The sequence below is a fragment of the Cynara cardunculus genome, assembly GCF_001531365.2.
Source record: "Cynara cardunculus var. scolymus isolate 2C chromosome LG 12, CcrdV1, whole genome shotgun sequence".
NCBI lineage: Eukaryota > Viridiplantae > Streptophyta > Magnoliopsida > Asterales > Asteraceae > Cynara > Cynara cardunculus.
In genome coordinates, this window is record NC_037539.1 from 37,689,948 (window position 1) to 37,703,144 (window position 13,197).

General features: G+C 34.9%; 1 protein-coding gene across 1 annotated transcript; it reads left to right on the plus strand.

Moving 5' to 3' along the window:
* Positions 1–5,735: 5,735 nt before the first annotated feature.
* LOC112523130 (DNA (cytosine-5)-methyltransferase CMT3-like) lies at positions 5,736–13,197 on the plus strand. Its single transcript, XM_025132595.1, has 21 exons — positions 5,736–6,041; positions 7,315–7,352; positions 7,463–7,565; positions 7,732–7,839; positions 7,931–8,050; positions 8,134–8,233; positions 8,338–8,534; positions 8,620–8,685; positions 8,773–9,033; positions 9,628–9,686; positions 9,772–9,838; positions 10,158–10,487; positions 10,568–10,636; positions 11,179–11,265; positions 11,353–11,440; positions 11,923–12,041; positions 12,119–12,223; positions 12,321–12,364; positions 12,460–12,529; positions 12,611–12,714; positions 12,818–13,197. The coding sequence occupies exons 1-21, from the start codon at positions 5,736–5,738 to the stop codon at positions 12,987–12,989; spliced, it is 2,613 nt and encodes an 870-aa protein (XP_024988363.1). The 3' UTR covers positions 12,990–13,197.

Sequence of the window (13,197 nt, forward strand, 5' to 3'; positions counted from 1 at the left end):
CACTTCTTGACGGGTTGATCACTTGAAAGTGTTAAAGTGCGATGGACTTAGAGATAAGCCATCATTAAGCACGTCAACTTGGATGACATAAGAGGTAGACTTGAGAAAGTTGCCGACAAGGAGACTTGTCATTTATGTTTTTCAAAACGTAACTCCCGACGGGTTGGTCGCTTGTCAAAAGTGTCAAAGTGTGATATATTCAGAGRTGAAATATMAAGAACACGCCAACTCGAATGATATRGGAATCRACTCGAGAGAGTGATTTTTAACGAAGAGATTTGTTTATCCATATATTTTGAAAACACCATCGTGTCACTATCCCCGGTCCGGACACCACATAGAGATATGGATGGAAAGCTATAAGATAGTGCAATGGTGAAGTCCGAGAGGAATGCCTTCAAAATAGATGGTGAAACTTAGTTTCGAAACATTGCTTGCTGTAGCATTGCTACAGCATTGGCTGCTAGAATTTGTGTTTGGGTCTCACCTTAAGTCTTACACCCTTGCTTCTTTTATATATTCTGTATTCTGTTTGGATTCGCCTTAAAATCAAAGAAAAGTCTTCAAAATCGTCATCTGAAATCATCTCTTTCATTGGACTCTAATCTAACTTTGGCTACAATCTCTGTGGACGATAATCCGGTACTTGTACCACTTTATTACTTGGAAAGACGACGTTAGGCCGTATTGTATACTTGCTTTGTGGCCTAATTTCATTAGTCTAAAGGTGTGAAATATAACCGAACAACCCTAATCACGTTTCTTGAAAGTTTTGGCTTTTTAGTTTTAGTTGGTTTATTTCAGCAAAATTTCCTGAATCATTCCAGTGTAAAATTACTAAAATATACCATATTTGAAGACAGTCGTTTGATACATATGAGTTTTCATGACGATATTTTGATTTAAATCTTATTTTCAAGTTCATTGGTTGTAAGGATTAGCCAAACAGTAATGTCATTTTTTTGTTATTGTGAATTTTACAAATGACTGGTATGTGGCTTATGTAATTTCTACGAGTGATGGCTTTTCTATGTTTCTGAATGCTATTCAACACATAAGCTTGTATCCGTATTGAGCAACTAAAAGATGATATGTACCATACCAATAGTTATAGTTGTTCCCGTATGTATCAGATCTTGATCTTCTACTCCTTCTGGCAGTGCCATACAATTGGTTTGATCAAATCACGGTATTAAACTTGTGCATCCATCAGTCTGCTTTCTACTTTATTGTTTGCCTTTTCTCTTGTTGCTATTAACTTTCTAATACATCACACTATAAATATAGTCTTAATGTAGTTCGTTTATACTTCTTGATGTAATTTTTATATATCCTGCCAGTCATTATGCATTATTATGTTTTGCATATTTCAAATATGTGTGTGCTGTTTAGGGCAACGAGCAGTCTGACTTGGTGGGTGATTTTTGGCACTTTTTGGTGTTTTTGGTCTTGTGGGCTTTTATCAATGAACCCATTTATTTTGCAGTTGAACATATGGGATTTTTTCAGGGCAAGTAACCCCAAACATCTTAGGACTCTAAAATGGACATTTTTGAAATGTACAAAGTTTTCACAAAACAATTTAAACTCACCTTGCTAGTTTAAGTTAAACCTAATTTCCAAACTCGATCTTTAGCTTCCATTGATGAAGACTTTAAATCCCCAAGCTAAACTTTCAGATCTATGGTGCAAAGCTCCTTAAGAACGTCTTCTTTACTCCAAAAACATACACCAAGAAACCTAAGAGAAGAATTAGGGTTGACGGTGAAATGGGACCAAACCCTAGATCAAAGATGGAGAGCTAAACTTTACCTTCAACCACTAGGTTATTCCAAAATCACCGACAAATGTTCTCAAAGGACCCAAATTCGGTCCTTAAGCTCCACAAGTATAAAACATTAGAGGAGATGAAGAATGGTGGGAAGAAATGAGTCAAAACCCTGAAAACCAACCTTTAAATCATTGTCAGACGACTCATGTGACATTGACTACGAGCCTAGGTCACGTGGAAAGTCGCTTGCACCATTATGTACACTACAGTCCAACAATGAGATGCACGGCTTGTGTCACGACCTCATATCGTGAAGGGCCCTGTTTTGTGACTTTTTCTCGATTTTCTTGTCTGATTCGACTTCCATTATCCTACTATGAAAACCATGTAGAACTTTCATAAATTATCGACCTAAATGGCAAAGTGAAAAGAAATTAATTATAATTGGAAACTCGAAATCTCGGGTGTTACATGCCACTCCCTGCCAGTGATCTCCCTTTCATTAATCTGTCTTTTGTATTTCGATTTTCCTTCTTTTTGATATATTTTTGTCTTTTGGTTATCCTTAATTTCCAACAGTTCAATGGAGTACGTATAGACAAATAAAAAACGGATAATTGAAAAACATGTAAAAAGGGGATTGACGATGGGGCAGCAAAGGGAAGCGATGACGTTGAGTGTGTGCTTTGGATAACATAAAGTTTGAGAACAGTAAAGCCAGTATAGTTTTTCCTATTTCAAAACTTTTCTAGCGAGTTAAAGTAACTTTTTTTAGGTTAAAATTTTGTAAATGACCAATTTTTAAAAGTTCAGTACGTTATTTATTCAAAAAAATATCAATGACTCAAACATTAAAAATGAAAAAGTTTAATAATTTATTTAATTTTAAAAATCCAGAGCCTTAATCATAATAAATGAGAAAATTTTAAATTTATCGAAACTTTTCCGTTTATCTTTTAATAAACGTTGTGGGTTAATATTTTTTGTATTGATTTTACTTAGGTATCATTTGTTTTTTAAGAGGTGCTGAAGTCTGAAGTCTGATTTCACTTCTGATTTATAAGAGGTGGTCTTGAAGTTTGAAATATGGATCAGTAAGATTTTTTGTTTTTACGTGTGAAGTTTGAAATATGAATCGGTCAAACTAATGTAAAAATATAAAAGATAAGTAGTTTTTTTTTTTTACAAAAGTATAAAAGATAAATAGTTTTTGCTAACAAATCACTTCCAGTCCCCAAACTATGAACCATTTGATAGAGGCAGATTATGGTTAAAAGGTATTAAGTGATACATTCACCACTTAGAATTTCAGAGGACATTTAGATCTTTTAAGCTCTTATTTTAGAAACAAAACAAAAGCTTTTAATATCCAGACATCTAAACAAATTAGACTTCAGAAGTATTAAGATGTAATTTTGAAAAAACAAAGAGGACGTTAGTAATAAATACTAATAAAAAGTCACTTTTCAAATACAATAATTTGTCTCTTATTATGTTTGGTATCACGAATTTCATTTTGGTATAATTTAAGAGAAAACTCTCATCTCAAAGGTTGTGTGATTGAGTCATTATATATCCAGATCAACGGTTACAGACGGTTATAACCGTTAACGAACAAGATTTGGGAGTAGTTACATTTGTATCAAAATCAAAAGCAACGTCTAGAACTCTGGTTTCATTGTGCAAAACTCTGATTGTTCTATCTCTGATCCATACTTGGTCAAGTTTCTACCAATTTCAAAAACAATTTCTAGAAGGTTTCCAACCTTTTGAAACTCGTCCAGATCATGCGGAAACTAAAATTCTCTAGGTCTAACACTGTTAAAATCCATAAATATAGGGCGCTGCCCTTTGGCCCCCGCAAGGGGCGCGCGACCCCCTAACCCCTCGCTTATGACGATTGAAGATGATAAAGATAACATTTATGAGTATGCACTTTGCACTTCTTTACTCAATTATGTTTCTCTTATCACCTAATTGATCTCATGTAAATCACAATCAAAATAAAATGACTGATGACACTAAAATCATCAACATAAAAGTGAATATTAAAAGTAATTGACATAGCTGATGCAATATTTAAGAAATTAGCTTGATTAATACATGCATGGCAGTAGGGGTGCTCAAAAACTCGACCAACCGATCAATCCGATCAATCCAACCCAACCCATTGCTAAATAACCCAACCCGAAGCAACCCAATGTCTAATCGAGTTGTAAAATTGTCAAACCGTAGGTATTGAGTTGATATTGGGTTACTATTATTTGAACCCAACCCAACCCGATATGTTTTTATTTTTTGGATTTAATATAATTGTTGAATTTATATTAATATATACATTAGACAATTACAATATTATGTATGCTTTTCATATACACATATTTTTAATCTATTCACATCTCTATATAACTCATTCATATATATGTTCAGTAACTGTGAACATATATATGTAAATTGAGAAAATTAACTGAATGTGATATACGTAATAAATATAGATAAGTTGTATCAAATGGTTGATGATAAAAAAGAAATTATGAGTAGAGAAATAACATATTCAATGTTAGAAGAATATTTTAATATACCAAAGTATCAATCCGACCAACCCGTACGAATTAGGTTGAGTTGGGTTGCACTTTGGTTTGGGTTGGGTTGTGTTAAGATTTTTCCAAATCGCAAACATTGGGTTGGGTTGTTCAGATGTTTTCAACCCGATCAACCTAACCCATGAACACCCCTACATGGCAGTGAATAGTCTTAAAACATAAATTCAATATTCTTTTCGCTTTTTAAAACACACATATACCTTCATTTAACACAACACTTACACGTTGAAACGGTAGATGTTAACTTTACGACAAATTCCAAATTGGAGTCGGCTTTAGAAACTACCTCCATCTTGAAAATCGAAATCTGTTTTTTTTTTTTGTAACAGAATAAGCAAACAGAAAAAAAATACACTTAGGGGCCGTTTAGCTATATGCTTACCCTGTAAGTGCTTAGAGTTACGAGTCAACACTATAATTTATTTTATCAGGTAAGATTGTAGTACATCAAAATGATATTGTATTCAACAATTTACCCCGTAAGCGCATACCCGGGTAAGAGTCGTCACCCACACTTACCGAGTAAGACTCTTCATCTTTATCATTGCTCTTACCGGGTAAAAATTTTCACCCTTACCATGTTCATCCGGTAAGAAAATTACCAATAAACACTTACCGGGTAAAAATTTTCATCCTTACCGTGTTCATCCTGTAAGAAAATTACCAGTAAACACTTACTGGATAAACGTTTAGTAAACATCCCCTTAGTCATTAAAATTATACAGTTATGGTTATTTCGTTAACTTGTACCAATACAAAAAGAACGATAGTCTCATCCACAAAACATTTTTAAAAAGACATAGAAAGTAACAACACAACCTTATAAAATTTAGCTGATACGATTACATATATATATATATAAGTATTGGTTTCGGTGAAAAGTAGAGTTAAAGTGAGAGGTGTAAAAAATGATCTCCATCCTTGGATGCATGTTAGGATGAGATGCATCAGATCAATCTGTATATCAAGCACGATTCATGAGTGAATTTGAGATTAAAGGTACTTACATGCCCAAATTTTTTTTTACGCTTATCATTTTAACTATATTTTTCACGCATAACCAGTAGAAGTGTCTCTAACGGTCAAATTCCTTTATTTTTTATAATCAATTTTTTGGTGACTGTAAATGAAATATTTATAAAAAAAGAAAATGTTAAATTCATTTTAATTGGTCAAATTTTTTCCCTCCAGATCTCAATTCACAATTCAAACCCGATTAAAGCACGTGTTTTCGCTTCCCGCCCAATATCCCCACCTATAAAAACCCTTCCACACATCTCTTGTCTCTGCACTGTATCCATTTATACAGCATCTCCGCCGCACTCTCCTCCGTCGCTTTGTCTTTCTTCGCTGTCCGGAAAATGGCCAGGGGTAAGAGGAAGTCATCTGCCGCCAACGATGATGCATCGGCTTCTTCGTCTATTTTGGAGAAAAAACCAAAACTAGTAGAAGATAAAAATGAAGAGATTTCCTCCAATGTCGGTGTTGTTGAGGCTTCTGCGGTTCTCGATCGGGTTTCTCCTGCGAAAAGGTCTGGCCAGAAATTGGATAAGCCGAAGAAGGAGGACGAGGAAGATGAAGACGAGGTGGAGAGTCGATTTATTGGTGATCCGGTCCCTGATGATGAAGCTCGACAGCGATGGCCTCATCGGTATCTGCGAAAAAATGTGAGGTTTTCTTTGACTCGATTTATGTTTTTAATACTAGTACTGTCAATTTGGTTTAATTTGTATAGATTATGGAGGGTGATTAGAAATTAGCATGATTAATCAACTATTAACATGTGGGAATAACGTAAATGTATAAGATGCTTGCTGGTGTTATGGCATACAAGTTCTGCTATATGATTGTCATAACATCTGAAACGTGAGTTTAGTGAAGATGTTCTAAATATATTAATTGAATGCGAGAATATGCGGGTGTGTGTATGCATCGCCCTTTTATACAATCGACATTTTGTTATGGCATAAAAAATTTGTACCACCAAGTTGCAATAACATGTGTAAAATTGTTGGTTAATGGTAATCTCAATTCCTATTTTCTAGGGGGAATCGTTTGAGTTAAAAGAGTACCATTGACAATATGAAAGGTTGATAACAGCCAAATGAGATACCTTGGCAAGATTTTAGTGTCATCTTGCCAAAAGAGAAACTATTGTCAGTCAAATGGTTTAGCACATTTAGCAATTCTGTTTGTTGCTAAGCAAAACCATTTTGACTATGTGAGTTTTATTTAGATATGCTACCATAAACAATAATGATATCAACTTTGCAAAAAAAGTTTTTTGAGGGTTGAATGGGCCTGAACATAACTGAAATTGCTTAATACGCTACTACTTGTGTCAAAATAGTATGCACATAGTTGTACGTTGAGGTTCCATGTTGGTTAGCCTTGATTAGCCTTGACCTTTTCTTCTCCATATATATTGGAATTTTTTTGTCAACAAACTTTTGAAGGGTAATTTGATGGGGTTCCCATATATTTACATTTAGTAATAGAGCCAAGAGTATAGTGTTTGGTACATGGAAGGGACATCACAAGATGAGACTGAATTGGATAAGGCTAGATGAATACGAGCAAGTCAATATGATAATTTTTTTGAAAGGTTTTAGGGTTTTAATTTGACATGATTAGTTTACTACTTCACCAATTTGTACCATCTCCTCATTTTGTCTTGTACTGGTTTAATGCTATGCCAAGCATGAGACAAGTTTTTGTTTTGTTTTATCTTCTTGGAGAGTGTATGTTGGAGTTCCATGTTTGCTAGACTTGGACTTTTTCTTTTTGGAACTTTGCTTCTCTTCTTAAGGGATTTTTCAAGAGTAATTTGGTCAAACAATATCTATGATTAGTTAAAACGTGATTGACATGTTCATGTTTGATAGTGTAACATGCTGGATCTTTTGTTTACTTACATTCATTTTTTTCATGGGGTTACAGAAGGCTGGAAAGAGTGGCAGCTTGGAAACTTTAAAAGGGTAAAAATTTAACGATTAATTTTTTGAAGTAGGATAAATGAGTGCTCAAGTCTTGTTTATGTGGACTGCATACATGTTAATCTTTCTGTTATTTATTTGTGAATTGATAGGATGGCGCCTCAAAAGGAGCTTATGCAAGCCAGGAGGCACTTTAGTGAAGCACTTGTTGATGGCCGTGTAAACTTTAAACTTGGAGATGATGGTTACGTCCAGGTCTCCATTTTCTCACTTTTAAGAAGTTTACAAGTTATTTTTGCTCTGACACATGCAATGTGATACCAAGTTTGCTTTATTGTACTTAAAATGAGAAAGCAATCTTAGTGAGCACATGTAATTAAACTCAGGATTGTCTAAGTATGATTAGTTTGATTTTGCATAGGCTGGTGAGGGAGAGGACAGCTACATCTGTAGAATTGTGGAAATGTTTGAAGGAATGGACTGTGCATTATATTTCAGTGCTCAATGGTTCTACAGAGCCAAGGATACAGTAAGCCATATGAAATTATGCTTACTAAATTTTATTATATAATTGTTTAATGTACTATAACTCTAATATCACCTCTCTATTGCTATTTCAGATTATTCAGGCTTGTTCAGATCTTATTGATGATAAACGTGTTTTCCTTTCTGAAATAAAGGATGACAATCCTCTTGATTGCCTTTTAGAGAAGCTTAAGATAGTGCGGGTGCCCTTAGATGTAAGGATGGACTTTGGTACCTCTGAAATTTGTAACTTAACTGATTTTATATTATGCCATGTAATTCTGGTTGCTATTTACAGGCGGATATTGCTGATAAGCAGGCAAGACTTGCAGATGGAGACTATTACTATGACATGTCATATTTAGTGCCTTATTCAACTTACCAAAATTTGCCACCTGGTACATTTTGCTAATAAGATATTTTATAGTATATGGTAAACATTTAAGCTACATACTAGTAAGTGAAAGGTTAAAATTTTTATTGTATGAACAACCAATTACAGATAACGATGGGGATGGAAATGAATCTGATTCGACTATTTCTTCCGAGTCTGATGTTAATGGAGTTGTTAGTGAAGTCCCCCAAGTTCAAGATGGCAAAAGATCAGAAATGAGGATGCTAGATCTCTACTCAGGATGTGGGGCGATGTCTACAGGACTTTGTCTGGGTGCTAATATGGGTGATGTTAATCTTGTGACGGTATGTAATGAATTTGTTTAACTTTTCTGTATAGGTATAGCTTTGAATTCCAGGGCTCCTAATTTCTTAGAGTTTTTCATTACAGAGGTGGGCTATTGATCTGAATAGATATGCATGTGAAAGTTTAAAATTAAACCATCCAGAGACAGAGGTGTGTGTTCTTATCCATACTTCATCTCTTTTTTATCTTTCTTAGATTTTTATTCTTACATTTGACACTTGAAAATATGTTTTCTAGGTGAGGAATGAATCAGCAGAAGATTTTTTGATGTTGCTGAAGGAGTGGGAGAAGCTTTGTCAGTCCTTTTCCTTAGTTGGAGGTGGTGATTCCCAACAGAGAATGAATCCTGCAAGCATTGAAGAAGATGAAGGAGAAGCAGATGATGACGATGATGATGATAGTGATGGACTTGATGAAGAAGTATTTGAAGTTGAGAAGGTTTTGTCTATTTGCTATGGTGATCCAAAGGAAATAAAGAAGCCTGGGCTGTACCTTAAGGTATTTTAATTAAACACCAGGTGTGAAGGCACCTTAAGTAATCTACTTCAATTCAACCGGTATACCAAGCTTGCTCATATAGAAACTTGGTTCACGAAGTATCAATAAAGATACTGAAATCTGATTTTAGCTATTTAGAGTTCATATTCTGTTTTTAGAAACCAATCCGTTCTATCAGCAGAATGACTTATCTAGATATAACTATGAATACTCACCCATTGCTTTTAAGATTTCTGATGTCAATTTATGGCAAAAAAGCAGAAAGATCATTAGGGTTGGTTTCAGTGTAGCACATTGAAATGATAAAAGTGCCTTATTACTCTTCATTGTATTTGCCAGTTTACAGGAGGATCCCGTACATGTTAATTTCATTGATACTTGAAAGTTATATATAATAAAGAGAACCCCACAAATCCTCCACTAGATATGAACAATTGTTTTATTTTTGGTTACTGTGATTGTGTTACAAGGGTTACAAGAAAAAAATCATACTTTACAAACTGAAATCCCTTTATCTGTTGCATTCTGTTACCTATACGCACTCTCAAAATTTGGTCATATGGTATTTTACTTTTTATATCCTTGTTTGACTAGATCCGATGGAAGGGCTATGGGCCTGAAGAAGACACCTGGGAGCCTATGGAGGGCTTGTGGTATGAAAATGCATTTTAATTTCTTTTCGTAATTCACGTTCATATAACAGTTTTCTTTGACTTATGCTTGATGTATTTGTATCAGTGATTGTCATGACAAGATCAAGGCGTTTGTAGTAAAGGGTTTCAATTCAAAGATTTTGCCTTTGCCTGTAAGTTCAACAGTATTCTTTATCTCTGAAGGTGTGATTTATTGCTCTCAGTCCAATAAAGATGCAACTATTGGTTTGACCCATAAATACCCACACAACCTCTCAATAATGCAACATTTGATAAAACTTGTCACTTGTGAACCAATATCTTGTAACAGACTATTCTTTTTAGAAGAGAAAAAGGTTGTATTTATTTGAGACAAACCCAAAACAGAAAACTGTATATCTTTTTCTGGATGGAGGGAGGACTTAAGAATATTAATTTCTAACCAATCTGTCCAATTTTCTTACTCCAAAATCTTGTTTGTCATGATTGTAGGGGGATGTTGATGTCATTTGTGGTGGCCCCCCTTGTCAGGGTATAAGTGGATTCAATCGCTTCAGGAACAAAGATAAACCTCTAGAGGATGAAAAAAATAAACAGCTTGTTGTCTACATGGACATTGTAGAATATCTAAAGCCAAGATTTGCATTGATGGAAAATGTTGTAGATATAGTGAAGTTTGCTAAAGGGTTTCTTGGGAGGTATGCTTTGGGTCGCCTTGTGTCCATGAACTATCAAGCGCGGGTGGGTTTGATGGTAGCAGGTTCTTATGGACTTCCACAGTTCCGCAGGCGCATGTTTATGTGGGGTGCCAGGCCTAGTGAGGTGATTTAAACCTTTCTTTGTGTGACGAGTTCTTCACATTTTTGTAGTTCAACCTGTTTAACACTTCTTTTGATGTGCAGAAGCTACCACAATACCCGTTACCAACTCATAATGTTGTTACAAGAGGGGTATCTCCTTTGGAATTTGAGGTATTGCTTCTCATACCACTGATAAAAGGGAATATATAAATTATAAAGTAAATTATAGTTGATATGATGTGATTGGAATAGTGATGATACTTTGACTGTGATCTCGTCTCTTTGGAAAACATATGTAGTAGTGCCCTTTTAAGTTCTAATATTTAAGATGTAATATTTTTTTTCAATCTTTATCAGAAATCATGTTTGTCTCTTGACTTAATAACACTATTTTTTTGACTCCTGAAATGATGATTGTGTCATATTAGATTAGAGAGGAAGGCATACAGAACAATGCCTAGTGTTGTGATTTTAATAGACATGTCTTTTGAGAAGTTTGACAATAAATACCTCTACAAACCATGCCATATTGAAATAGAAGGATGCATATTGAAGTACTATTGTTAACTCCTTACTGTTTAGCCCACCCCAGTAATCTTATGTAACTCATCTTCTCATAAACCTTTTGTTTCTTAGTTTTTTCTTCTACTGAAGTATCTATGCTGAATATAACTATGTTTTTATTTTGTGGGTGATTTACTTCATGGGTGCAGTCAAATACTGTTGTTCATGAAGAAGGCCAAAAAGTCGAATTGGAAAAGGAACTATTCCTTGGTGATGCCATTTCTGATCTTCCTCCTGTAAGTAAATTTTATCTTGCCCTGTTTCTTTTTCTTGTGTATAAGCATCTCTTGGGGTGAAAAAGATGTGTTACTTTAACTTCTTAGGTGCCGAATGATGAGACAAGAGACGAAATGCCCTATGAAGAGATGCCAAAGACAGAATTCCAGAAGTTTATTAGACTCAAGAAGGATGGTGAGTGAAACATAACTCTCCTACCAACTGCTTTATGTCTGTTTTAATTTATATAGCTTTAGAATAATGCAATGACAAGAACTATATATGTATATCTTACAACCTCATGATACTAGATTCACTAACCTTCTGTGTTCAATATTCACTTTAATCATGTTTGTACTTTTAGTTGAAAGAAATTGTCTTACAAAGAAAGCTGGTTACTGCTTTAAAATCGAGGATTGATGTCTTTGTGTAGTTTTTGTATGTTGAACACTAGTGTTTTTCTTGAACCAATTTTTGTATTCACCAGGTTAGTTGTTTGGTTATATTTCTGTATGTGGGTTAGATTATGCCTGGATGATTTGTTCCTTTACAAAGGCCTGGATATTGCTTGCTTTTCTAAAGCCTCTTTGGTTTTTTCTATTAGATTTTACAGCTCATTTGATGGCTACAATTGCTTCAATGATTGATAATAATTAGTATTATTAATTGCTGTCTAGATATGCCTGGGTTCTCAGCATCCGGTCAAGACTCTTCAGACCATCTTTTATATGATCATCGTCCACTTAAATTAAATGATGACGATTACCAGCGTGTCTGCCAAATTCCCAAGAGAAAGGTGTGCTACATTTTGTTCAAGCTATGTGTTCTTTCTGTCATGTGGCTTTGTGACTCACTCAATGTTATTGTTTTCAGGGTGCAAATTTCAGGGATTTGAAAGGTGTCAGGGTTCGAAAAGACAACCATGTTGAATGGGATCCAGATGTGGAGAGGGTGTATTTACCTTCTGGAAAGCCCTTGGTAGGTTTTGCATAAATACATGTCATTATCACAAAACCTTGTATTAGACACATTCTGGTATTAGACATTTATTCTGTTTTCTTCCACCTGATAACAGGTTCCTGATTATGCCATGACTTTTGTGGATGGAAGATCATCAAAGTAATTGTTTTGCCTGGTTTCTTTTACACACACACACACTGATGACAGTCAGAAATTCGGTTTTCTTTAATGCCTTTTTTTATGTGCATATGCAGACCGTTTGGGCGAATGTGGTGGGATGAAACTGTGCCTACAGTTGTGACCAGAGCAGAGCCTCACAACCAGGTAAACTCAACTAAAAAGCAGTTTCATATAAAACATACATGTAAATCATGTCTCATATAATGATGGATGTTCTGTTTGTAGGCAATTCTTCATCCTCTTCAAGATAGAGTGCTGACAATTCGTGAGAACGCAAGACTTCAAGGCTTCCCTGATTACTATAAACTTGTTGGACCCATCAAAGAGAGGTAAGAAAACAAGTTGATGATTTTTGTTTCATAAACAGTTTATGACATGCTAGTTTGATGTTAAACATGTTACATAATTTTCGATAAACTTGATGTTTTGTAGGTACATTCAAGTAGGAAATGCAGTGGCGGTTCCCGTAGCACGTGCACTGGGCTACTCTCTAGCAATGTCATGTAAAGGCAGTAGTGGTGCAGAAGCCACATTCACATTGCCATCAAAATTCCCCAACATACAACCTGTAACATCCCCTTCAGTAGACCAACAAAACCAATAGTTGTTTAGTATCATTGTTAAGTTACAGAGATCATATATCTATAGTTGTTGTTGGGTGTGGAATTAGTCATAGGTTAAACCAATGCAATTTTTCAGGTCATTACATTGGCTCACTGTTGTAACTTGTAACAGTGCAACTTATTGGTCTTGGTTAAATTTGGCCATAAATCTTGAACTATTTATAATTACCATTACAAATCTTGGTGTCT

Bases quoted from the DNA above. Each gene is read 5' to 3' on its own strand.
- LOC112523130 (XM_025132595.1), top strand. From the start codon at position 5,736: ATGGCCAGGGGTAAGAGGAAGTCATCTGCCGCCAACGATGATGCATCG. The intron at 8,686-8,772 runs GTGTGTGTTCTT...TATGTTTTCTAG, and splicing joins TAAACCATCCAGAGACAGAG to GTGAGGAATGAATCAGCAGA. The intron at 11,441-11,922 runs GTGAGTGAAACA...ATTGCTGTCTAG, and splicing joins TATTAGACTCAAGAAGGATG to ATATGCCTGGGTTCTCAGCA.